This window comes from Raphanus sativus, chromosome 2 (assembly GCF_000801105.2).
Source record: "Raphanus sativus cultivar WK10039 chromosome 2, ASM80110v3, whole genome shotgun sequence".
Classification (NCBI taxonomy): domain Eukaryota; kingdom Viridiplantae; phylum Streptophyta; class Magnoliopsida; order Brassicales; family Brassicaceae; genus Raphanus; species Raphanus sativus.
In genome coordinates this window covers 29,036,473-29,061,628 of record NC_079512.1, presented here as the reverse complement: position 1 = coordinate 29,061,628, position 25,156 = coordinate 29,036,473, and the positions used below count along the sequence as shown (strand labels likewise).

The 25,156-nt window shown below is 37.0% G+C and overlaps 5 protein-coding genes across 6 annotated transcripts; 4 read left to right on the top strand and 1 right to left on the bottom strand.

Moving 5' to 3' along the window:
- Window positions 1–1,530: 1,530 nt before the first annotated feature.
- On the top strand, window positions 1,531–5,613 carry LOC108829768 (alpha-amylase 1). The gene is made up of 6 exons (XM_018603369.2): window positions 1,531–1,669; window positions 1,748–1,880; window positions 1,953–2,383; window positions 2,851–3,222; window positions 3,641–4,431; window positions 4,926–5,613. Exons 1-5 carry the CDS (start codon window positions 1,586–1,588, stop codon window positions 3,890–3,892), a joined length of 1,272 nt encoding a protein of 423 aa, XP_018458871.2. The 5' UTR covers window positions 1,531–1,585; the 3' UTR covers window positions 3,893–4,431; window positions 4,926–5,613.
- Window positions 4,935–5,613, top strand: LOC108839791 (DNA-directed RNA polymerase V subunit 7). The gene has a single exon (XM_057002967.1). The coding sequence runs from the start codon at window positions 4,935–4,937 to the stop codon at window positions 5,469–5,471; it is 537 nt and encodes a 178-aa protein (XP_056858947.1). The 3' UTR covers window positions 5,472–5,613.
- A 904-nt stretch (window positions 5,614–6,517) lies between these two features.
- Window positions 6,518–7,818, top strand: LOC108818610 (uncharacterized). Its single transcript, XM_018591537.2, has 3 exons — window positions 6,518–6,668; window positions 6,745–6,876; window positions 6,966–7,818. Exons 1-3 carry the CDS (start codon window positions 6,635–6,637, stop codon window positions 7,688–7,690), a joined length of 891 nt encoding a protein of 296 aa, XP_018447039.1. The 5' UTR covers window positions 6,518–6,634; the 3' UTR covers window positions 7,691–7,818.
- A 366-nt stretch (window positions 7,819–8,184) lies between these two features.
- Window positions 8,185–9,434, bottom strand: LOC108818626 (uncharacterized). Of its 2 annotated transcripts, none has more exons than XM_018591540.2 (3): window positions 9,274–9,434; window positions 8,867–9,074; window positions 8,185–8,675 (listed from the first exon to the last, which is right to left on the bottom strand). In XM_018591540.2, the coding sequence occupies exons 2-3, from the start codon at window positions 9,056–9,058 to the stop codon at window positions 8,316–8,318; spliced, it is 552 nt and encodes a 183-aa protein (XP_018447042.1). In that variant the 5' UTR covers window positions 9,059–9,074; window positions 9,274–9,434; the 3' UTR covers window positions 8,185–8,315. The 2 variants fall into 2 exon arrangements, with proteins under 2 accessions (XP_018447042.1, XP_018447051.1); XM_018591549.2 differs by having other exon boundaries at window positions 8,867–9,070; window positions 9,274–9,428.
- Window positions 9,435–18,878: 9,444 nt separating this feature from the next.
- On the top strand, window positions 18,879–20,613 carry LOC108821879 (uncharacterized). The gene is made up of 3 exons (XM_018594869.2): window positions 18,879–19,498; window positions 19,590–19,779; window positions 19,854–20,613. Exons 1-3 carry the CDS (start codon window positions 19,115–19,117, stop codon window positions 20,366–20,368), a joined length of 1,089 nt encoding a protein of 362 aa, XP_018450371.1. The 5' UTR covers window positions 18,879–19,114; the 3' UTR covers window positions 20,369–20,613.
- The last annotated feature ends 4,543 nt before the right edge of the window (window positions 20,614–25,156 follow it).

Below are 25,156 nucleotides of genomic sequence, written 5' to 3'. Positions count from 1 at the left end.
GTTACAACTATGTTGTGTAAAATGGGGATGATGAATGTAATGTGTCCCTCTCTATAAAAAACTTGGACCTATTTTATAATTTTATGATATACTTTTAAATTTCGAATGTTAATGTGTCATATAAATTGTCTGTCCCTAAATTATTTAGGAATGCTATCATCTTCGTCGGTAAATATATTTTGATAAGACTTACAAGCCTTGTAGTGTGTGAACCAACACAATTGTGGTTCTTGACTTTTGTTTTGAAAGACAAAGCACTGCAGATTTCAGGTTCCTAAATCGTACAAAAAAACAAGAAGTAAAAATTTATCTGTTTTCTTCAACTAATGTAAATAGAAAACGATTGCTTCAGTCCATTACTAATTAGTCAAGCATTGACATTGACTAATTCTTAAGATGTGGTTGTTCATAAATGCCATAATCTACAATGTAAAAAATGATGAACTCTCTTCAGATAAGTGCCATGTTAGTTGTGGAGAGAATGACATGTGGCATTTATTTGTTTTAAGAATGCTTAACATAACAATACAAAAAAATAATAGTTATAGTAAGGTCAAAACCAAAATGAAACTCTAAAGAGTTATTGCTTAAAGTTGCCAAAAATTCAAAATGATTCATGTGAGAAAGCTTGCCATTCTCAAATTAATTTGATTTTCGTATTTTGTTTTCCTACTACGAAGACTCCTAGGTGATACCAAACATAAAGATGAAATGCAAAATCATCGACATGGACGAAGTTAGATTCAGAAAATTCGAAAACCACTCGAAGAGTTATTTTCTATTTTTTCTAAATTTTTAACTTGCGAGTATGAGAATTCTTTTTTTTTTCAAATGAACAAGGCTCGCCAGCCTGATCGCACCAGAGACATAGAATTTTGGGCATTTACAACCCATTTTACAGTATTTTCTTAAAAAAAATAATCTTACTCACTTCTATATAGTTTTAAATAAAAAATAATACCTCAAAAGAATGTCATATCTTGGAGTAAATTTTACTTTGAATTTCTTTATTTCTCTGAAAATAGCAAAATACATTTAAAATAGTTTTACTAAAAATCAAAGTAGATTTTTTTGACTAAACCAAAGTAGAAATGTTAAAGTGGAAAACTTACAATATAAAGAAAAGAATATGCTAGAAAGCAAAAATATAGTTTATATTTTAAGAGATCTAAAATAAATAAATGCATGTGTCATTTTTTTCTCCATTTTTTCAGGACTAAGGAGCACTTAGCTACAAAAAGTTACCATTCTTTTCTTTCATATAGTAGATTTTATATCACATCAAACAAGTATTTATCCAATAACAGTGTCAAATACATAATGTTTGGAAAACACATGCGCAGAACTTTCTCTCTCTTTTCTTTCTAGAGAGAGATTTCTCTCTTGTCAAAGGGAAGATGAGACTAGTTCACTAGATTTTCTCATAAAGTTAAATAGATTTAATAAAAGTTAACCAATTAGAATACAATGATCAATGAGAACGCATAAGTTGCCTTAATGAAAAAGGTTACGGTAACGGCTTTTTCTAAGTGTCAATAAAAACACCAATGGATGAAAACCAGACAATTCACAACAGAACAACAACATGACTTGTCTGAATGCAAAACTACTCTTCTCTTTCCTCCTCGTCTTCCTCCCAACCTTCACGGTTTCCACCTTGTTGTTTCAGGCGAGCATCATATACATCACATAGTATAACATGCACACTCACTGATTGAGATTTCGAGTTTGGTGTTTTTTTGAACAGGGTTTCAAGTGGGAATCATGGATGAAAGAAGGAGGATTCTACAACTCTCTCCACAACTCCATCGACGACCTCAGCAGCTCTGGAATCACTCATATCTGGCTTCCACCTCCTTCTCAATCCGTTTCTCCTGAAGGTCTACACCGTTTCTTGAACTTTCACCAAATCTTTTCTTTCTGACAAACCTTTAAAATCATTCTCTCATCAGGGTACTTACCTGGAAAGCTATACGATCTAAACAGCTCCACGTACGGTTCGGAGACGGAACTGAAGTCTTTGATCGCAGCGCTGAAACAGAAAGGGATCAAATCTGTGGCTGATATCGTGATCAACCACAGAACGGCTGCGAGGAAAGACGATCGCTGTGGCTACTGTTTCTTCGAAGGCGGGACTTCCGATGATCGTTTAGATTGGGATCCTTCCCACATCTGTCGCGGCGATACTAACTACGCCGGTACCGGAAACCCTGACACCGGGGAAGATTATAAGCCGGCCCCGGACATCGACCACCTTAACCCCAGGGTTCAGAAAGAGCTGTCGGAATGGATGAACTGGCTCAAATCTGAGATCGGGTTCAGTGGTTGGAGATTCGATTTTGTTAGAGGCTATGCAGCTTCCGTCACCAAATCATACGTTCAGGTCAGCCTTCACATTTCTCTGTTCTGTTATTCTTCTAGATGTTTAGAGATTTTCGATACAATACTATGTTTTGAGTATTGGCTTGGCAACAAAATAACTAAACCGAACCGAATTAGGAGATATCAAACCGAACCAACAATCATAACTATCCTAGTATTTACGTTAGAAAAAAAAAGCAAAGATTTAGACTAATGGATTAAGTTTCTCTTAGCCTAGTATTTTATAAAGATTAAGATTAAATTTTGAAGTTTGTTTTCTGTGAATAAATAGAGATTACTTTAACGTGGAAAAGAGTATACAAATTTCATTAAAACAAAAACAAAACACCTACCAATCAGATTTAGCTGCTTAAGTTTTTGTTGGTAGATAAAAGTTAAGAGTTGTATAGTTTTGAAATATCGTATTGTGTTAGTAGTACTATCGGTGTTTCCACTGCATTAATTATCACCAAATCTTGTTAACTGCAGAATACTTCACCCGATTTTGCGGTTGGTGAGAAATGGGACGATATGAAGTACGGAGGAGATGGTAAACTGGAGTATGATCAAGAGGAGCATCGGTCGGGTCTTAAACACTGGATCGAGGAAGGTGGTGGTGGTGTACTGACAGCTTTTGATTTCACGACCAAAGGGATCTTACAGTCTGCAGTAGGAGGTGAGCTTTGGAGACTAAAAGACTCCCAGGGAAAGCCACCTGGTCTTATCGGAATCATGCCCGGAAACGCAGTGACGTTCGTGGATAACCATGACACTATCAGACCAAACTCGTGGGCTTTTCCTTCGGATAAAGTCTTGCTTGGATACGTTTATATTCTTACTCACCCTGGCACTCCTTGCATCGTAAGTAGATTTTCACTACAACTGGTTATTTCTTGTCTACTTTTGTAGAAACGTCTTCTTGCTTGGTTTGGTTTGGTTTGTTAGTTTCCGGTTTTGTTTTTGTTTAGCTTTCGGTTTACTAGTTCTATTGAAAATTACATTACTTCGCTTTCAGTTTGATACAAAATTGGTTTGGTTTGGTTTTGTTTCGTCTGTTACGGGTTTAGTAAATTGGTTCGGTTTTAGATAAAGGAACAACTTGTTTTTTGGTTTTGTTTGGTTACACAAAATCAAGTTTTGGTAAGATAATAAACACATTTGTTAGCTTCATTTTAGTTTTTGCAAGGCGTTTCATTTCAGATTCCAAATCTGTTTGGGTATGTACTGCAGTTTTTAGTGTAGTTGTCCAGTATGCATGACGTGATGTTTATTGTTGCAGTTTTATAGTCATTACATAGAATGGGGTCTAAAAGATAGTATCTCGAAGTTGGTGGCGATCAGGAATAGAAATGGTATTGGTAGTACAAGCTCTGTTATGATCAAAGCGGCCGAGGCGGAGCTCTACGTGGCTATGATTGATGAAAAGGTTATCATGAAGATTGGGCCAAAAATGGATTTAGGAACTCTCGTTCCTGCAAATTATGCTTTAGCTTATTCAGGTCTTGATTGTGCTGTATGGGAGAAGAAATGATGCAAGTACTGGATTTTTCAATAAGAAAAAGGAGTAATCAGTGTATCTTTTTCCTTTCTATAAAAAAGAAAATATTATGGTGGTATTAAGATTTAAATAATGAATCTAATAGCTCCCTAAGCATTTCAGCAAAAGAAAAAACTTTATGAGCAAAATAAGCAAATATGGTGGAAGATTGGCTGGATTATAGTTCCAAACAGCTATAAAATTTCCGTTGTAGATAAGCTGGTTTTAACTAAACTTTTTTGTAACTTTTTTTTGATATAGTCAACGTGGTTATATTTATAAAATTTAAATTAAAGATATTTAAAATAAAACATGTAAAATATGGGAAAGGGGTCAAGGATGGTGTAATTAATAATGGGGGCCCATCAATCAATATGTAAAACATGGAAACGGGTCACCTGATTTCTCTAACAGTGTGTGTGGGACATTGACGTCAATGACTTTACATCTCCTCTCTCGCTCTCGCATTGTTGATTGATTCTCCAAAGGAAGTCTCCCTCTCTTTACCTACATTCGGAATCTAAACCAGAGAGGTATGGCTTCTTTACTCTGCTGATCTGAGTATAAGAGTTTTGGACGGTGATTTAGCTAAGATTACGTGGACAGTGTTTTTGGTACTTAAAATCGTAAAATGCAAAGTTCAGAGCTTTCATTTGGGTTCTCTCTTGATGACTGTCTCTCTCTCTCTCTCTCTTGGATACTTACATGCTTGCTCACTGTTTGTTAAAAGGTCCGAAAGACGGAAACCTTTTTTTAAGTGAAAAAGCTCACATTTTTACATGGAAAGTCGGAAACTTTGCGGGTTTATGCATATATTTTTGGAATCCTATCTCTGATCTTATCTTGAGGAGCAGAAAGTACTGTGAAAGTAAATGATTTAGACATCTTTTAAGTGCATTGTGTTTGGTCTAACATTACTGAAATTTATGACGTTGCTTTCAGATAGGAACCTAGAAACATATTGTGTACTCCTTTAAATGAATCTGAATGCTAAGAAAAAATGTATTTTTTAATTTGGGTTTTGAAGGGTTGAAACATGTTTCTGAAAGTGGAGCTACCATGGAACGTGATGATTCCAGCTGCAAACATGGGTGAGAAAGGTCTGATGCTCAAGAGGTCTATTATGACACAGTTGCTGGACGCGTTTACTGCAAAGAAAGCAACCAAGGAGCTCGGCTACTACCTGGGAGTCACATCTTTGAACAAGATCGGGCAGGGGAAAATCAGGGAGCACACCGGTGAAGTGATGTTCCCGGTTGTTTTCACCGGGATAACTTTCAAGATCTCCCAAGGAGAGATACTCGAGGGTGTGGTGCACAGGGTGCTGAAGCAGGGTGTCTTCTTGAAGTGTGGTCCGGTTGAGAACGTTTACATCCACTGTCTGAAGATGCCCGATTACAAGTACATCCCGGGAGAGAACCCGATCTTCATGGATGAGAAGATGTCGAGGATTCAGGTTGAGACTAGGGTTAGATTTGTGGTGATCGGTGCGAGGTGGATGGAGGTGGAGAAAGAGTTTCAGGCGTTGGCTAGCCTTGAAGGAGACTATCTTGGACCAATCTCTGAAGAGTGATCTGCTTTGTTTCCTCATGTGATGTTGTTTTTAGGGAATTTCTACGTGTTATAACTTGAGTCTTTTAGTTTATGACTTTACCTTTTGGTAACTACTCTTTAGTTGTGCAAATAATTAATGAACCTTGATCTTTGAATGTTAATGATTATTTTCCACGCCCTAGAAGAAAAGGATGGACTAGTAAATATGCACATTAGAACCAGCTATGTAGTTCAGTATTGTATGTGTGATACTAAAAGTGGCGTACAAGAAAGATAGAGTTCAAAGCTTGCAGCATTGATAAAGCTCGGAGGCTCTCAACCTTACTCCGTCATACAATGAGTTGGCCAAGGTGAAACAGAGCATCATTGACACTTTGATCAGTATAAGACATTTCCGGTATGAGCTTAAGACAAAGGAACAAAGCACTCTTGACACTTCAACCATTCTACCATACTCTAACCAGTCTGAGCTCAAGACAAAATTAGGAAGATCATCTAGAAGCTTGGCTCCATGAAGTTGACGTGTTAGATATGTGAAACTACACTACTCCACCTTTGTTGAATGATTAAAGATGCAAAAAGTGCTTCCAACATAGTCTTTTCTTTTCTTCTTCTTTCAGAAAAAAAAATCACAGTCTTTTCTTTTGTTCCTTTTTCCCTACTCTTCAGTTTTACTTTACACCATCATATTGTTGAAGATTTTGCTTATTCCCAATAGACTCTCCCTGTAGTAGACTCTAAACGTACAAAAGTTCATGACAACAAGTGGATCTACCAAACACAAAGTTCTTGAAATTACTAGTATGTATATAATATTAAAGTCAGATACATTAATCAAAAGTTTTTTTAACACAAACATTAATCAATATACAACACAATAATACTAAGAAAATGTTGTAGAGAACAAAAACAATCTCTAACTGGAAACAGTTTTATATGAAATGTTTAAATGTCATATGGGTCTCATAATGCGGTGAAGCCGTGTAGGGTCCCGAGTCCTTACAAAGTAACGCCAACTAATAAGCCATTTGATTAATTTAATATAATCCCAAACACTACAAACAAGTTCCCGGAACCTTCACCTACAGCCCAGAAGCCCCTTATTGATCTCAGGTTGTTTCAGTTTCGTTGATTTTCTCAGAGATTTGATATATTGAAAAGTGAACTATACAGGAGATTTACATGGGAAACAACAACGCAACCAGCAATTTAACAGGTAAAACAGACAAGGCAGCTCTTTTTTTTAGATTAATATGTTCCTGACTGAATATTATTTGTCTGTGTATTTGCAGAAGAGTGCTCAAAGCTAGCAACCAATGGGATGCTTACGTTGGTGTCTGTTCCCCTGAAGACCACGCAAGACCATGTGTTTCTTGCAGGTGAAGGAAAATATGGAGATAAACAGAACGAGAGCTTTTCTGATGGTATTATAGGTTTTTTCCTTCATGCTATTTTCACTTCTATACCTATATAAAATCATTTTCTCAGTTTTTTTTTATCTTTTTTTGTGTAGGAAATATAGATAAAGAGACTCCAGAAACAGAAACAGGAAGCAAGGAAATAGCTGAGATGCGATCTCCCAGCTTTAGTAATGACCTAAGAGTCGAAGAAAGAAGAGATAAATCAATGGAGAAGACTCAATTACTGTCTCAAGACAAGGCAACACTCGATGTGGAAGTGGAAACTGTGATGCTAAAGAGAAGTGAGACTGAGAAGAGAAGAGGCTTTGAGCTGTCTCTGGGGTTGTCCATGAAACCCACTCGGAGATCTGACACAGATAATAGCTTCAAAGAAACAAAGGGCTCAGAAGATAACTTGGTGGACAAGAAATCTAACACGTCTGAGTCTCTGCTTATTTCTAGTGTAGGAAGCAGCAAAGCGCAAGAAACAACTAAAGTAAATGATGACCTAAGAACTAAAGAAAGAATCAATGAATCAACAGAGCATATTCTGTTACTATGTCAAGACAAGATAGAGGCGACGATCAATGTGGAAAAGAAAACTGTGATGCTGAAGAGAAGTGAGTCTGAGAAAACAAAAGGCTTTGAGTTGTCTCTAGGTTTGTCTATGAAACCCGGGGAGAGATCCGAAGCGGAAGATAGCCCAAACATCAAGGAAACCAAAGACTCAGGAGACAACTTGCTGGAAAAGAAAGCTTGTATGAAAGGCAGAGTCGGAAAACGGAGCAAATATTCTCTCTTTGGAAGTTGCCTCTGCTTTGCCACTGCCATGAATTGAACAGATTTGCAAGGTAAAGTGTGGATGAATTTTCTGTTTGTGGGGATTTGCATCATGTGCAAATTAATAATTTTACAAACAAAAGTATTGTTTTATTCAAAGATAGTAATTATGTTTACATTCTGGCTTGTTTCATTTTGGCCTGTCTCAACTCAAGAGTACTAATGACAAACTGATGAAATGCAAGCGGCAGATCTTTAAATCTCTAAACTCAGTTGTAAAACTAAAACTTATTTGAGTTGAGATTATGAGTATCAACATCATTGTCATCAACCTACAACAACTTCATCAACGTAAACTAGGACTATCAAGAAAAAGAGAACCAGTAACCTTGGTGAATAGTGTGTTGATCCGAGGTTGACCCCTCGAATCCAAGAAGCTGTAAAGTCTACAAACTTCAAGAAAGGTTGTTTTCAAACTTTGCATTTGATGGCAAAATGTCAACTTGTTTGGAGGTAACTTAGTGTATGTTCCACTTAATTATTCAATCAGAGTAAACCAAATAGATGAAACTCATACACGAAGAGTGGAATTAATACACTGTATAAAAAGAAAAATCAATTAACCATAAAGAGAAAATGTGAAAGGTTCATAGTTATGCGATTCGGTTCCTGACATTTCCTCTTTAACTTGGAGGTTTCTCAGTAACTTTCTGGGCAATCCAGCCAAGCCCATCATGCAACCCTTCTCCAGTGACTGCACAGCTCGCTTGAATGTGCCAATCATGGTTCTTGATGCTGTGAAGGTTAAGCGCGTCCGTGATCTCAGCTGGGCTCATTGCGTCCTTCAGGTCCTGTTTGTTTGCGAACACGAGTATCACCGAGTTCTGAAGATCCTCGTGCCCGAGCAATCTGGATAGCTCATCTTTCATCAAAGAGATCCTGGCTCTGTCTGTGCTATCGATAACCACGATCACAGCGTTGGTTCCTCTGTAGTAAGTTGCCCATGATGTTCTGAGCCTATCTTGCCCACCAAGATCCCAAACCTAAAAAACAAGAAAAAATTGTAATAAAAGCACAATGCATCAAATATGAATAAAGTTGAAAGCTTTTGAGCTTTGTGAAGCCTTCCCACAAAACAGAGCATCCAGTACAGCAGAGACGCATAGAAACAGTTCAGACCTAAACTATGTTGTTGCAATGAAACCAAGAATAATATTTTTGGAAGAGAGGTAACCTCGAAGCGGATGTTCTTGTAAACGAGCTCTTCGACATTGCTTCCAACAGTAGGATGAGTGGTGACAACTTCACCCAAGTGGAGCTTATAAAGCGTCGTCGTTTTGCCGGCGTTATCCAAACCAACGACGACGATCTTATACTCTTTCGCAGGGAACATCATGAACCAAAACCTCGATGCGAATGCTCCCATCCTCTCTCTCTTCTGACTTTTCCACATAACAACAACAACAACTTTAATCATATTCTCTAATTTGATTTGAGCTTTCAACAGAACCAAGAAGGTCAGATTCTGTTAATCGCAGATCGGATTTGGGCATTAACGATACGATCCAAATATATTTCTAATTTGCGGGATTATGGAAACAATCGAAATGAAAATCGATCGAGAGAATACTGAGATCAGACCTTGATTTAGCAGCAAGTGGCGGAGGCAACGGCGATGGTGCGTGGTTTGATCTGAATCGGGAAAATATGAAAATTTTAGTTTGGGAGGTTTGCTTGCTTATCGATCTGGGTGGGATGGGGGTATCGTGGGATTGTTGAAAAGTATGCGAGTATTAAAGCTCAATGTTATTAAAAATATATATATATATCTATAACAAAATAAAAATCAAGATACTGATAAAAACATTATTTTGGTATTTCACCAATCATGAGAAATTTATACAAAATTATTCCAAAATAAAAGGTATATATTTTAGTAACCGGATGAGGCTTAAAACATGATTCTACAAATATTTACCAGACCAAAAAAATTGTGGAGTAAAGAAAAAGTTACATGTTTACATTTTTGCTTACACAAAATGGGTTTAAAAATCAATTAATTAAAAAATGAGTTTTAAGTATTTCTTAGGAAATGAACCTCTTATTTTATTTATTTTAAAATATATTTTAAATTCTTAAATATAATTTTTTTTTAAAGTTATATAATTTCAAAATAAATAATATTACAGTGTGATTTTTTAGTTATACAAATTTAATTTATTATCAAAAATATATTAAGATAAAATAAGAAACTGCAGTAAGAATTATTATTTTATAATTATTATTTTTATTATTAATATTTTATATTTAGAATTGATTAAACTATAATGTATAAAATGTTAATTGTGGATTAGGGCTCTATATCCATTTTGGGCTTTTCTAGTAATAAAGCTTTGGCTCTTAAAGTTTAATCAAAGCCTTTGGGCTTCCACACAATCTGATCCATCTTCGATGAAATGCTGAAAAGCTTCTTATATTAGTTTTTGGTGCATTTATAGACCTCTCAAACTCAGTGGTGTTAAAAACACCTAACTTGAAAGTTGAAACTAAAAGAGTTGAATGTATAAAACGGCTGAGTTTTAGTGAAAATATCAATAACCTAGAGATGTGATGGAACATGTGATCGAAAAAGCAACCTATTGAACAGTTTGTGAGTTATGGAAAATAGTATAGATATCAAAAAGAATAGTGAGCATACTTTAATATGAAAAAAATGAAAAGTTGAAGACGGGAAATATTCTTTATCTGTTGTTTTCATTTCAATGCTAGGAAAAGTTCGCATTATTTATTGGTAATGAGTCATCATTTTCTCTAATTTCATTTTCCCCAACTATCATCTACATAAATCATCAAAGAAAACCTTCCAAAATGATGTGAGTTTATAATTTAATATCATCCATGTATAGTTAGTTAAGAGTTCATAGCAACAAAAGATATCAATAGAGTTTTTTCAAAAGAAATGAGATTGAAATATAGTTAGAAACTAAAATAGAATAGCATATGAAGGGTTAGTTAGAATTTCGAGTGGTATAAAATAGTGATAGCTGGGGATAAGGAAACAAATAAATGAATGGTACAAGACTCCAGAGGGGAGTAAAGGTTGTCCTTTAATTCACCAGCCGTTGGGATAATTACGGACATACGTACAAAGGAAGGCTCCTCTCTTCTTTCTTTTACCTTCTATTCCACTTGATTCCTACACGTGTCCATAATCTTAATTACCAAAATAATTTTATTCGTTTTACTTTTTTTATAACATTTACTTTTCCTTTATATACTTTTTAATTTGCTTTAAACTTTTTCGTTTCTCTGAATAGAAGTACAGAACAAAAGTCACTAAACGGTCAAGATTATCGTGTCTCGTTCTTGTAATCAGACCAGGGCCTATGTAGTTGAATGTCTAACAATAAAATATGCCCACAAACTATTACATTTTGATGCCTTAGATTTTTCTATAAAGTTTAGCACCTAAGGTTGATGTTTCATAAATTTTATTTTAGGATGAGTCCTACCTGTAACGAAGATAGACGAACTAGTTGCAGTGATTCAGTTACTAAAGTTATAAAGCTTAAAGGATATAAGTTAATTTCAAACTATCTTCTTAAAATAGCTAGTTTAGACGATGAAACCTTCAGTCTGTTTTATCAAAATCTTTTGAACGCTTTGATTTTGGCTAAACTAGTTAAAGTCAGCCAATGAAAGCTGAACAAACTAATTTGGGTCCAGCGCGGCGTTTAAAAGCTCCTTTAAAGACTCAGATGGAGTTCATGAAATTAATGATCTTCATTTCAACACATTTTTCAAGTTATGCATATTTTTAGATTTTCCTGTTGAACAAAACGTTTAAAAACAGTTCAAACATGACAAAATTTAAATGTGTTAAACTATAAGCTAGGTCAATAAACAAAAGTCAAATGCGTTTTATTTTAATTAAAATGGGAACTTTTCATTTTGTAATGAAATTTTCTTACTACTATTATTTATTTGAAATTATAATAATGTTATTATTATTTTTATAAGACATAAATGTAAATTCACAAGGTTTTATTTAAGTTAAACATAGTTATAATTTTGGTTATAACTGGCAATCAAGATACATGTTTGTATTCAGAATATTCAATTTGGATTTCGATTCGATTTTGATTAATTTCTACTCTAATAGTAAAAGAAAAATTAGTTTTTAAATACTGATTTTTACTTGTATTTACAATAACTTTGTGTAATTATTTTTCCTTTTTTATTTAATAGTATATACATTTAAAAAAATAATAGATTTATTATAGTTACTACTCTTTTTTGTGTACGAATGATTGATTTTTTAGATTTGTTATTATATTTAAAATTTATGTTTTAGACTGTAATACACTTGTCTTTAAACTACAATATCAAATAAAATATGAAAATATAAATGGTAAAATTCTATTGATAAAATTACAAAGTGATAAATAAAATGATATATTTATTAATATGATGAAATAGTTAAAACATCAGACATTTGTATCTAGAGGAAATATCAAACATAATGGGTTTTCTTTTTAAAACTGAAAAAGGAAATCATCATATCTTCCACTCAAGTATTTACAGAATTCTTACTATCATTTTTATATACAAAATAATAACTCTGTCTTGCTCGTTTCACATCTTAATTATTGCGTTTAGACTATTTCTTAAATAAAGAAATCTTTAAAGAAAATGAAAATAACCATCCAATTTCCATGTTGACAAACGCATGAAACTAATAAGTGGACCGTGCAAGTCTTTATTCATTTTGGCATTAGTGTGTTGGGGAAATAAAGGCACACGGCGCAGCGGAACTTAACGGTCGTGTTTCCCCTGACCTTGTGTGAACCTGTGAGGAAAATACTTCGACGATAGCAGAATATAGTATAAGCAGAAACTAAATGAGACAAGCACTTTTTACGTGGAAAACCTCCTCGATGTGAGAAGGAAAAACCACGGGACCGTAGTCCACTCAACAATCCACTATATAAATGTATGTGAGTACAACCACGTCCTCCCTGTTCAACAACCTGAACAGAACAGAGACTCTAGCTACAAAGAGCTATCTCCAACACAAGATACTACAACAACAAGAGAGCAACACAAAGCTTCAAAACCGGCAGCAACAAGACGACCTCAGCTCACAAGGATTCCGGCAACCAGAGACTAATCCCACCGTACAAATCCAAGATGAACAAGTCCACAACACCTCTGCCAAATCTCAGCTCAATCAGAGAAGATCTCACCGTCGGATTTACCAAACACTCAAGACAGCTCTGCTGAAAAACTGTGACGACCAGTTTCACGAAAACCCAGATAACAGAAGATCCAACCGTTAGAATCCAAATCCCTTCGGTGAACCTCTAACCCACTGACTGAAGAAGCTTCCCACAAAATATCAGCCCGATCAAGATCCGTTTGACCCTCCAAATCTGCCTTGACAAACCCAGACGAAATCTGCCTTCTTCTCTCCTTTTTCTCTCTTTTGTCTTAAGAGTCTTCTTGAGTACTCTTCTTTCTTTTCTTGTGTTATGTCTGCTGTGTCTAGCACAAATTAGGTTAAGAGACTTTATATGGTATCTCACTAACCCTAATAACCTCCAAGGCCCAATACTAATCTCATGGACTAATACCAATGGCCCAACTTCCAAGTTTGGTTATCACCAACCAAACCCAATGGGTTTCCTCCATCTAGAAGGAACCCAACAAACTCCCCCTCCGACTAGGTGGAGGAAACAGCCATTCCGGCTATCCCTCGGCATACTTCAAGCTTTCCCCTCGGCAAAGACTTTGTCATCATATCAGCTCCATTATCATCCGTATGAACTTTTGCAAGTTCCACTTCCTTAGAAGCAACCACATCCCGTATCCAATGATACCTCCTCTGAATGTGTTTCGACTTCGAATGAAATGTAGAATTCTTCCCGAGACAAATGGCGCTTTGACTATCACAAAGCAACTCATACTTTTCTTGCTTGAAACCGATCTCTTCACAGAAGTTCTTCATCCACAACAACTCTTTACAAGCTTCACTTGCAGCAATGAACTCTGCCTCAGTGGTAGATAGTGCAACGCACTTTTGCAGCCTTGACTGCCATGCCACAGCTCCACCCGCAAATGTTACTAAGTAACCTGAAGTAGACTTGCTAGAATCAACATCTCCAGACATGTCAGAATCAGTGAAACTAACCAGGAAAGGCTTCTTACTCCCAAATGTAATCTTCAGATCAGAAGTCCCTTGGAGATATCTCAAGATCCACTTCACAGCATTCCAATGTTCTCTCCCCGGATTGGAGATAAACCTGCTGACAACTCCAACGGCGTAGGCTAAATCCGGTCTTGTACAGACCATGGCATACATCAAACTACCGACTGCAGAAGCATATGGAACTTTCGCCATATCTTCCTTCTCCTCATATGTCTTCGGACTCTGTTGACTGCTCAGTCTTAAGTGTGGTGCAAGCGGAGTACTCAACACTTTAGACTTGTCCATGTGAAACCTTTTAAGTACCTTTTCAATGTACCTCTCCTGAGACAAATGAATCAGCTTCTCACTTCTGTCTCTAACAATTCTCATACCGAGAATCTGTTTCGCTGGACCCATATCTTTCATGGCAAAGGACATCCCGAGCTGCTCTTTCAACTCCTTAATTCTGTCCATGTTCCTGCCCACAATCAACATATCATCGACATACAGCAACAAGATGATAAAATCATCCTCACCAAACACCTTCACAAATACGCACTGGTCTGAATCAGTCTCTGCATAACCATGCTCCCCCATAACAGACTTGAACTTCATGTACCACTGCCTCGGTGCTTGCTTCAATCCATAAAGGCTTTTCTTCAAGCGGCAAACCAAATTTTCCTTGCCCTCTTTAACATAGCCTTCCGGTTGTTCCATGTAAATCTCTTCCTCCAAATCACCATGAAGGAAAGCAGTCTTCACATCCATTTGCTCAACCTCTAGATCAAGGCTCGCTGCCAATCCAAGCACAACCCGAATGGATGACATCTTCACAACAGGAGAAAAGATCTCATCATAATCAATCCCCTTCCTTTGGCTGTAACCTTTCACAACCAATCTAGCCTTGTATCGAGGTGGCTTTCCATCCTCATGCTTAATTCTGTACACCCACATATTAAGCAAAACCTTCTTGCCCTTAGGCAATTCCACCAACTCAAAAGTGTGATTCTCTTCAAAAGAATCCATCTCCTCATCCATGGCTCCAAACCACAGATCCTTGTGCTCATCCTCCAAAGCTTCATAATAGCTTTCAGGCTCTCCCCCATCAGTAAGTAGCACATACTCACTAGGATCATACCTTGTCGACGGCTTAAGACCCCTTGTGGATCTTCTAACAACAGTAGGTTGGTTCTCAGCAGCTGGTGTCTCACCATGATCGTCACCATGATCACCATTGCCATCTTCATGTGCGGGAGCATCTGCACCGGGTGTACCATCCTGAACCTCAACCTCAACTTCACCGTGGACTGATGTAGAAGGAGTAGCCTCTATATCGATCAAACCTTCATAAACCTGAGTTGGAATTTTGGACTTTTCAATGTCCTTAATCGTTTGATCTTCCATGAACACAACATCTCTGCTCCTTACGAGCTTCCTCTCAACGGGATCATAAAATCTGTACCCGAACTCATCCAGACCATAACCGATGAACACACACTGCCGCGACTTCATCTCAAGCTTTGATCTATCAACCTTGGGAATATGAACAAATGCCTTACACCCAAAGACCCTCAAGTGACTGTAAGAAACATCCTTACCAGTCCAAACCCTCTCTGGAATATCACCTTCCAATGGAGCACTTGGTGACAAATTCAGCACATGAACCACCGTGTTCAAAGCTTCTGCCCAGAAAGTCATCGATAAGCCTGACTGTGAGATCAAACATCTCATCCTCTCGACAATCGTCCTGTTCATCCTTTCAGCCAACCCGTTCAACTGTGGAGTATAAGGCGGCGTGAACTGATGCCTTATTCCATGTTCTTTGCAATAAGCATCAAATGGTCCGATGTACTCTCCACCATTATCACTGCGGATACACTTCAGCTTCTTCCCCGTTTGTCTCTCTACCAACGCCACAAAATGCTTGAAATATTCCAGCACCTGATTCTTCGTCCTCATAGAAAATACCCACAACTTTCTTGAATGATCATCAATGAAAGTCACGAAATATGATGCGCCACCAAGAGATCTTGTCTTCATTGGACCACACACATCTGAATGTACCAAATCCAGTACCTCGGGTTTCCTAGAAGGCGCAGAAGACTTGAAAGATACCCTGTGTTGTTTTCCCGCAAAGCAATGCGAACACTTCTGCAGGTGCAAACCAGAGATTCCTGGAATCACCTCATTCTTAGACAACACAGCCATTCCCTTCTCACTCATGTGACCGAGTCTCTTATGCCATAGCTCTATGGCATTATCATTCTCCACCGCATTAACAGCATCCTTGGAGACCTTAGCCTGCATCCAATAGAAAGATGAAGACTTCTCACCTCGAGCCACAATCAAAGAACCACGAGAGAGCTTCCATTTACCACCACCGTGCAAACTGAAATAACCCTCATCATCAAGTCTTCCCGTCGATATCAGATTCATCCGAATATCTGGAACATGCTTAACATCCTTAAGCACCAACCTAGTACCAAGACTAGTCTCCAAGCAAACATCACCAATGCCAGCAACCTGAGCCATCGCATCATTCCCCATCTTCACAGAACCATAATTACCCGTAGTATAGGTAGAAAACAAATCCCGCTGTGATGTGGCATGAGTAGTAGCTCCACTATCAATCACCCAACTGGTGTCCTGGCATGCGACATTAATGGCATCACCCTCAAGAAGAATGAGAAACTGATCTTCGGTGACGGTCACCCGATCCACCTTTTCTTCTTGATTTCCTTGCTGCTTGTTTTTCAACTTCCAGCAATCTTTCTTCATGTGCCCTTTCTTATGACAGAAATAGCACTCCATATTTGCAAATCTATTAGACTTGCTCCTGCTCCTGTTCTTATCCCTCTTGGGATCTCTACTTGAACTCCTCCCCCTTGACTCAGTAACAAAGACATCTGAACGCGAACTGCTAGCATTCGACTGCCTTCTTGCTTCCTCATTAAGAACACTGTTCTTCACTGAATCCATCGAAATAACACCTTCCGACGCGGAGTTACAAAGAGACATCCTGAAAACCTCCCAAGAATCCGGTAAAGTACCGAGAAGCCATAGACCGTGAATCTCATCATCAAACTTGATGCCCATATCAGACAGCTTGTTGAGTAATCCCTGAAACGCATTCAAGTGATCTGTCATCGGAGTCCCCTCCTGATACCTCAGCTCAATCAACTTCTTGATCATGTACATCTTGTTATTTCCGGTCTTCCTAGCATATAACTGCTCCAGCTTCTTCCACAAAGAACGAGCATCCGTCTCAGTCTCAATATGATGCAACACATTATCATCTACCCACTGCCTTATCAACCCACACACTTGGCGATGCTGCAGCTTCCACTCTTCATCCGTCTTCTTCTCAGGTTTCTTCTCCTCGAAGACAGGAACATGGAATTCTTTAACAAAGAGCAAATCCTCCATCTTGCCCTTCCATAGATGATAGTTAGCACCATTCAAGCTTATCATCCTGCCCATATTTTCCATCCTGCCCATATTCTCCATCATTCACACAAGCAACAATAACCCGAAGTTATCAAACCCAAAGCCCTAAAACCAGAAGCTCTGATACCACTCTGTTGGGGAAATAAAGGCACACGGCGCAGCGGAACTTAACGGTCGTGTTTCCCCTGACCTTGTGTGAACCTGTGAGGAAAATACTTCGACGATAGCAGAATATAGTATAAGCAGAAACTAAATGAGACAAGCACTTTTTACGTGGAAAACCTCCTCGATGTGAGAAGGAAAAACCACGGGACCGTAGTCCACTCAACAATCCACTATATAAATGTATGTGAGTACAACCACGTCCTCCCTGTTCAACAACCTGAACAGAACAGAGACTCTAGCTACAAAGAGCTATCTCCAACACAAGATACTACAACAACAAGAGAGCAACACAAAGCTTCAAAACCGGCAGCAACAAGACGACCTCAGCTCACAAGGATTCCGGCAACCAGAGACTAATCCCACCGTACAAATCCAAGATGAACAAGTCCACAACACCTCTGCCAAATCTCAGCTCAATCAGAGAAGATCTCACCGTCGGATTTACCAAACACTCAAGACAGCTCTGCTGAAAAACTGTGACGACCAGCTTCACGAAAACCCAGATAACAGAAGATCCAACCGTTAGAATCCAAATCCCTTCGGTGAACCTCTAACCCACTGACTGAAGAAGCTTCCCACAAAATATCAGCCCGATCAAGATCCGTTTGACCCTCCAAATCTGCCTTGACAAACCCAGACGAAATCTGCCTTCTTCTCTCCTTTTTCTCTCTTTTGTCTTAAGAGTCTTCTTGAGTACTCTTCTTTCTTTTCTTGTGTTATGTCTGCTGTGTCTAGCACAAATTAGGTTAAGAGACTTTATATGGTATCTCACTAACCCTAATAACCTCCAAGGCCCAATACTAATCTCATGGACTAATACCAATGGCCCAACTTCCAAGTTTGGTTATCACCAACCAAACCCAATGGGTTTCCTCCATCTAGAAGGAACCCAACATAGTGGATCGTCCAAACAGCTTATTAAAAGCATTTTATGTTTGCAGTTCAAGAACAGAGGAGTAAAAGAGCGTCTTTCGCTACGTGGTACGCTCAGACTGGCTAAGTGTCATCTAATTTTCCTGCAAAATAGCTGTGAATTAATTAAATCTTTTAATTAATTACAATTTATTTTAAATTAACATTTCCCGAAAATCCCGAAGATGACTGTGATAGGGATATGCCCGATATTCCACGCCACAGTAGTAGTGGAGGACTGGAGAGGACAAAATCGTAATCCCATCATTGCGATTTTACTTACTGACAGTTTTTCCCTAAAAAGGATCTACCGCAATTACTAAAGATCAGTAAAAAACAAACCACACCGTCCTCCCACTAAGAGGGTTAAACAGTAAATTAACACATATCACGTAATAATAATTTTGGCGAAAAGATATCACGTAATTAAAATATGACGTGGCATCATCGCGTCTAGTCACACCTTTTCTTCTTTGGACTCTTCAGCTTCGTCTATCTATGTGCACCTATATAACCAACCAATCTGGCTTTACCTTAGCCAGCATAAAAATTATTACTATAGTCGGCGAATTGATTCTCGCCGGAGGAATGAATATTCCGATTACTTTTACGTCTGTTACCTTTCGTAGTGTCGTACGTGAAACTCGTCGCCGTTAAGAAACTCCGTTTGCGTCTCTTAGATTTCTTTTCCTCCGCTTCGTCTTCTAGAAATTTTTGAATTAAAACTGTTTCTCTAAAGCTTTTGATTCGATCTATACGACACCGTTTCCGATGAAGATCCAGCCGACTGAAACAGATTTTCCGGCGAGTAGAGACTCAGCTAAACCAGTGCTCAAGTCTCGCCTCAAGCGTCTCTTAGATCGACCGTTCACGAACGTCCTGAGAAGCTCGAGCTCAGATAAACCACTCATCGAAGCTCAACAACACGGCCGAGAGCGAGACGGAGCCGTCTCCGAGTTCGAGCCGAGCTCCGTCGTTTTAGCGAAGATGGTTCAGAGCTACATGGAGGGGAGCAACGAGAGGCAAGCTAGTAGAAACGGACGGAATCGCTGCAATTGTTTCAACGGGAACAACAACGACGATAGCTCCGACGATGAATTCGATTTGTTCGGTTGCTCCGTCGAGTCTTTCAACGACGCTTATGACCATTTCAAGGTAACGTGTAAAATCTTCTTCTCGATCTTTGCAAAACCAAAATTTAGTTCTAAGTTTTTTAACGAATCATCATCAATGGATCTTGAAATAGAGCTTGATACCGTGCGCGAGCGCCGTCGAGATGAATCTATTAGCTGATGCGGCGAAGATTCTGGAGAAGAACAAATCAGTCAAACGAAAAGACGATATGAGGAAGCTTGTCGTTGATGGACTCTCCTCTCTTGGTTATGATTCCTCAATCTGTAAATCGAAATGGGATAAAACTCGATCCATACCGGCCGGTACAATCTCTTTAAACCGGTTTGTTGATTCTCATTAAAAAATTGATTTCTGAATTTTTTTCTTAAAATTTCAGGCGAGTACGAGTACATCGACGTGATTGTGAACAGTGAACGGCTTTTGATCGACGTGGATTTTCGATCGGAGTTCGAGATCGCGCGGCAGACGAATGCTTACAAGGCGCTGCTCCAGTCTCTGCCGTTCGTCTTCGTCGGGAAATCTGACCGGATCAGCCAGATCGTTTCGATGGTTTCGGAGGCGGCGAGGCAGAGCTTGAAGAAGAAAGGTATGCATTTTCCGCCGTGGAGGAGAGCCGATTACATGCGAGCTAAGTGGCTGTCTTCGTTCACGCGGAGCTCCGGCGATAGCGCCCCGGAGCCGATGGTTTCGCCGTCCACCGTCGCGGCTGAAACGGAGATGGATAGGTCGGAGATCGAGCTGAGCTTCGAGGAGAAATTTTTGGCGTCGGTGAAGAATTCTTCTTCCTCTCCTCGTAAGTCGGACGCCGGAGATGATGACGTGGCGGAGGCGATGGAGAGAGAGGCCAAGGTCGTCACGGGATTAGCTTCGCTGTTCAAGGAGAATCCCTAGAAAAGATTTTTGAATTTTTCTAATTTTCCTAATTTTTCCTAGTTAAGAAACACGAGAAAAGTTGCCAAATAAAGAAAACAAAAAAAAAATATGAGAAAATCATATAAAAATATAACATAGAATTTCGTTTTTTTTTTCTTTTTTCTTTTTCACCTCCAAGTCTAACTCTCTCTTTTCCATTTTCAAAGGGGGTTGGGTTATTACGAGATATACATTTTTATTGAATCATGATACTGTTTTATCTATTAGCATTTGAGAAACGGTTTATCTCAAAATACTTAAACGTTTAAACAAACAGGTTTCAAATCATCTTCACCCCTTAAAATAAGCATAAATCTCTTTTTTTTTTCATTTGTATTGCATTTAACTGAATGGAAAGCTCCGTACATGTTAGTGGAATAAACATCTAAACAAAAAACCCCAATACATTGTCTGAAATGAGTTTTATAACAAATAAAAATATTATATTCTACTTCTTAGATTATACTTTTACTCAAAAATATTAATAGATTTGTGTGTGCTTTATCCGCTATCGATTTTGTCTTAATATAATTTTCAGGATTAAAATGCCTGTTGTAAAATTGTAATGAACACCAGAACTACTTTTTTTTGAACTACTATTTGCAACCAAAAGAAAAGAAAAACACTCTCCAAGAACATAGCTTTATCAACACCATAAGAGCATCCGCAACGCGGCGTCTTAGGCGAATCCTTAGTGAAATCCTTAGGTTTAGAACAATATTATATGATTAAATATTTAACTGTAGCTAAGGATGAGTCCTTAGCTAAGGTCATTAAGGATCAAATCCTTAATGTGCTGGCACTCAACTACTGGCTCTCGATTGAAAGAACGATTTGATCAATCTCGATAGAAGAAGAAGATGGTACGTGGTGTTTGTCTTCTCAATCGATCCTTAAAATAACTGCTCTGTATTTTCATCGATTGATTTCTCTTCTGTGGTAAATTGGGGATATCGTGTTTTTTTTTTATTGGAACTGATCTCCAAAGCCCTAAGATTGATTTTTATTTTGTGATCAATTTGGATTAGTTTCGGAGATTTTGTGTTTTCGGTGGCTGAGATTTGGGTTTAGGGCTCGTTCACGAATCATTCAGAATGCTTATATCTTTAACTTGATTGTATTATCAATAGGTTCGCATATGGTTCACAGATAAATTTTTGAGGTTTTTGTATTGATCCCATCATTCTTTGTTATCGACATGTTGAAAAATTTACAGCCTTTTAGCTTGTTAACGATATTTTGTATCTGTTTCAGCTAAATCAGATCAATTGCTTACTGGTGGGTTTATTTTCATGTGTCGTTCCTGTGTGACTCTGCAACTTGCTTCTTCTCTGCATTGAATCGAACACCCTTGGCAATCATAGCAATTTGTTTACTTCTTTCTTACTAATCCCTAATGTCTCAAGGAGTAAACAAATTGTCATGGTTTTAGGATTCTATATCGTTTAATATCTTCCAATAATGATGCTACTAACTTGACACTGGTTTTTTATGAATATGTACACATACCTTGTGTGTTAATTAACAACTATGCTATTGCAATGTTTGATGGCTGCTTCTCTTTTTTTTTTTTTGGGGATGCAGGTTTTAGGACACTAAACAAACAAAATAGTGTCTGATGAGGAAGATTGTGTGTTTGCAGTTGCTTCTTTCAGCTTCTAAAGACAAGACAGTTCGGTTATGGAGAGTTGGTTCTGATTTGTGTCTTCATGTCTTTCATCATAACAACTACGGTAACTTTTGATACTTTCTTAACTCAGTTAAAGAGAATCCCATTCTCTGTGTGTTTGTATAGCAAAACAGAGCATCTCATTCTCTGTTTTATTACATGGTCATCATCAATAGTATGTTTTAGTATTCATCAGACTTCTAAATAAATGAATGGAATTGAACATTTTTTGTATGAAAAAAAAATTTCCTAAGGACTCTATATTGAGTAACACCATTGTACATACATTTTAGTGTAAAATCCTTAAATATTCAAAAAGCAAAAAAAAAAAATATTTTATTACTAAGGATTCCAACGGTGGATAACACCATTGGAGATGCTCTAAGTAATCGAAAGCAATACATACAGAGAGAGCTGGTAGAACTTGTAAGTTGTAACAAAGAACGCTTGAATCGGCAAACACCATACTTGTATATCTATCTTACCGTTTTTGAGAAATATCTTACCATTTTTGTAGTCAGATTCAGTGTTATGTGTGTCCATCTAAAAAGAAGACATTACATTTTCAACTTGTTTATTACATTGAAGTATATATACAACTTCGCTAGTGTTAATTGATTCATCCTATACAACCAACCAAACATTGGCGGAATAGATGCATTGGTCGAACATCTATTGCTTCATTTTGGAATATTTTGGCCAATATTTTGTATTTTACCTCTGAAATCAACTAGTTTTTCAATGGTGTCTATCACAGTTTATATGGAAGCAGAAAGTAGAAAAGATTTACAATATTTGTAAGTTTGGTTTGAGATTGCAAAATAGAAAATTGGTAAAAGATATAAATCTCAAGAAATAGTAAAAACATAAGGTATGTAACACACTTGATGATTATTAATATCTTTGAAAGGCTGTCCACAAATAATTATTTTAAAATACAATTATTATGTTGTTAAATTGTAACTGGGGGCACTCCAAACGATTAAGACAAGTGCAGTTTAACATTTTGCTTTCTTAGGTTCTTGAAATTGTTTTAATCTTTTAGGAAATAATATGTGGCCTTTGTTTAAGAACATGTTGGTGCAAAAGGAACAGAGGATTTATGACAACTCTAAATCACATATTTTCATGAACACTGTAATCAAATTTATTAGTGGAATAAGAAAACAAAGCATTTATCAGTGTCAGAAACAATAAAATAACTCCAGTACAGGTTATCAGAATTTATACTATTAATTTATTTTACGATGACGCCAGCATTGGGAAGAAAGAAGAAGAAGCTAGTGATTTCTTTTTTTCTTTTTTCTCTTGATAGCCATGGATTGCAAGAGCTGTTCGTTTCAACAGTGTGATATTTCCTTACTGTATTTTCTTTTGTTTTTATTACTTTTTTAGATTATCTACTTGTTCTTGTAGTCATGATATAATTTCTTATGTCAGTGATATAAATTTCTTTTACTGCATCATGTATAATTTTTTATATATAAATAAATAGAACAGGTATGATGTAGATACAAACAAAACTAAGCAAAAAGAAAAAGATCCAAACTTGAATTTCGACCCGGTAAAAGAAATAAAAAAAAGAATTATCAAATATTCGTAAAAATATATGTCCATGCATTTTCGATTTTCTAAATATTTCTGCCAAAACTCTATTATAATCCTTTAATTGATTTATGATTTCATATTGAAGCATGTTATTTTTGTCTCTATTCATTCTTAAACTTTATACATACCGAAAGTGTTTCTTAGTAAAACTAAATCAAATTAGACTAAACTAAATAAAATCAAATACCTGTTTATTTTATAAGGTCACTATGCAATGCTCTGTTGATCTTTAAAATGGACAGATTTAAGTTATGTTCTTTTTTCTTTCTCGTTTGGTTAGAAAATAAAATTTAGTCGAAGCTAGAGACCAACTTTCTACATGGACCTAACTTTGTTTCCATAAAGATGTGGTGTTGTTATGATTTAAAATTCGTTCTCTTGTGAACGGTTAAACCATACCGATCGATTTGTAAATGTATTGCAATCATATTCATCTGGGGGCACCAAGTAATCCATTACGTGACAATATAATACTTTTATTATTTTTGATGCCACACTACACAATAAAAAGTCTAATTATATTTTCTTTTGCAAACTCAAGCATTTTACATACTCCAAATTATTTAATTGCAATAATTCTAGGTCGCATGAAGTGGGTAAGAACGGTTACAATAATTTCAGAAGCTGTGGACCCTCTTTTCTTTTCTTAATACTATACCAGTCTTTTTCAGGGATTTCAGGATTTGCCATTATATCTGAGAGTAGAAAATGAAAAAAATATTCCCATCGAATATTTAAACTCACACTATCATCATATGTTTCAACATCATTATTACCCTTTTAAATATTACTATAGTTAGGAAATTTCCCTCCTGCATTTATCCATATACGTAAATGAATCTCTTTGATACTGGTATGATGATTATAAGCATTAGCTTTGAACGAGTATCATCAACAAAATGGTTGTAAAAGAGAGAGATATATTCGCATATGTATCAGTTGCATAATCCGTCCAGACGTCCAGTTCTACATCCTTTTTTTCAGTTCTACACCGTAAGGACCTTTTTTTTTTTTTAACACTTTTTTTGTTTGAACACTACACCGTAAGGACCATAAACTAAATAATTCATCTAAACCCGAAGAACAACCGTTCTCTTGTCTCTTCTCACATTGTTTGATTGCTTTTAGTTACTTGAGTTCTTGTGTTGTGACGTTGTGAGAATCGGACGACTAAAGATTTACGCACAACCAACTCGTGATATTGCTAGTGTTACTATTTTATTGGATCTTCTTTGATTTGCTTATAAGACTTACCTTGTACACTATAAGTCTATAACTAGTCTATTGACAATGAATGTGTATTAATGAAGTGGATGTGGTTTTATATTCATACATTAGTTGTTGGGCATATGGAGATTGCTTTCCTGAATGTCTACTCTGTTTGTCTTACTTTCTCCCAATCAGTTAACCTAACCATAGAAGTATTAAGTATATAACTATTTGGTTGATAAACATATAGTAGCTACTCTTAACATCATTAATAGTTCTCA

Excerpts from the sequence above, each read along its gene's own strand:
- LOC108818610 (XM_018591537.2), top strand. The coding sequence starts at position 6,635 with ATGGGAAACAACAACGCAACCAGCAATTTAACAG. Across the intron at positions 6,669-6,744 it reads CGCAACCAGCAATTTAACAG|AAGAGTGCTCAAAGCTAGCA; the intron begins GTAAAACAGACA and ends GTGTATTTGCAG. Across the intron at positions 6,877-6,965 it reads GAACGAGAGCTTTTCTGATG|GAAATATAGATAAAGAGACT; the intron begins GTATTATAGGTT and ends TTTTTTGTGTAG.
- LOC108821879 (XM_018594869.2), top strand. The coding sequence starts at position 19,115 with ATGAAGATCCAGCCGACTGAAACAGATTTTCCGGCGAGTAGAGACTCA. Across the intron at positions 19,499-19,589 it reads ACGCTTATGACCATTTCAAG|AGCTTGATACCGTGCGCGAG; the intron begins GTAACGTGTAAA and ends ATCTTGAAATAG. Across the intron at positions 19,780-19,853 it reads AACTCGATCCATACCGGCCG|GCGAGTACGAGTACATCGAC; the intron begins GTACAATCTCTT and ends TTAAAATTTCAG.
- LOC108839791 (XM_057002967.1), top strand. The coding sequence starts at position 4,935 with ATGTTTCTGAAAGTGGAGCTACCATGGAACGTGATGATTCCAGCTGCA.
- LOC108829768 (XM_018603369.2), top strand. The coding sequence starts at position 1,586 with ATGACTTGTCTGAATGCAAAACTACTCTTCTCTTTCCTCCTCGTCTTC. Across the intron at positions 1,670-1,747 it reads TTTCCACCTTGTTGTTTCAG|GGTTTCAAGTGGGAATCATG; the intron begins GCGAGCATCATA and ends TTTTTTGAACAG. Across the intron at positions 1,881-1,952 it reads TCAATCCGTTTCTCCTGAAG|GGTACTTACCTGGAAAGCTA; the intron begins GTCTACACCGTT and ends TTCTCTCATCAG.
- LOC108818626 (XM_018591540.2), bottom strand. The coding sequence starts at position 9,058 with ATGGGAGCATTCGCATCGAGGTTTTGGTTCATGATGTTCCCTGCGAAA. Across the intron at positions 8,676-8,866 it reads ACAAGAACATCCGCTTCGAG|GTTTGGGATCTTGGTGGGCA; the intron begins GTTACCTCTCTT and ends CTTGTTTTTTAG.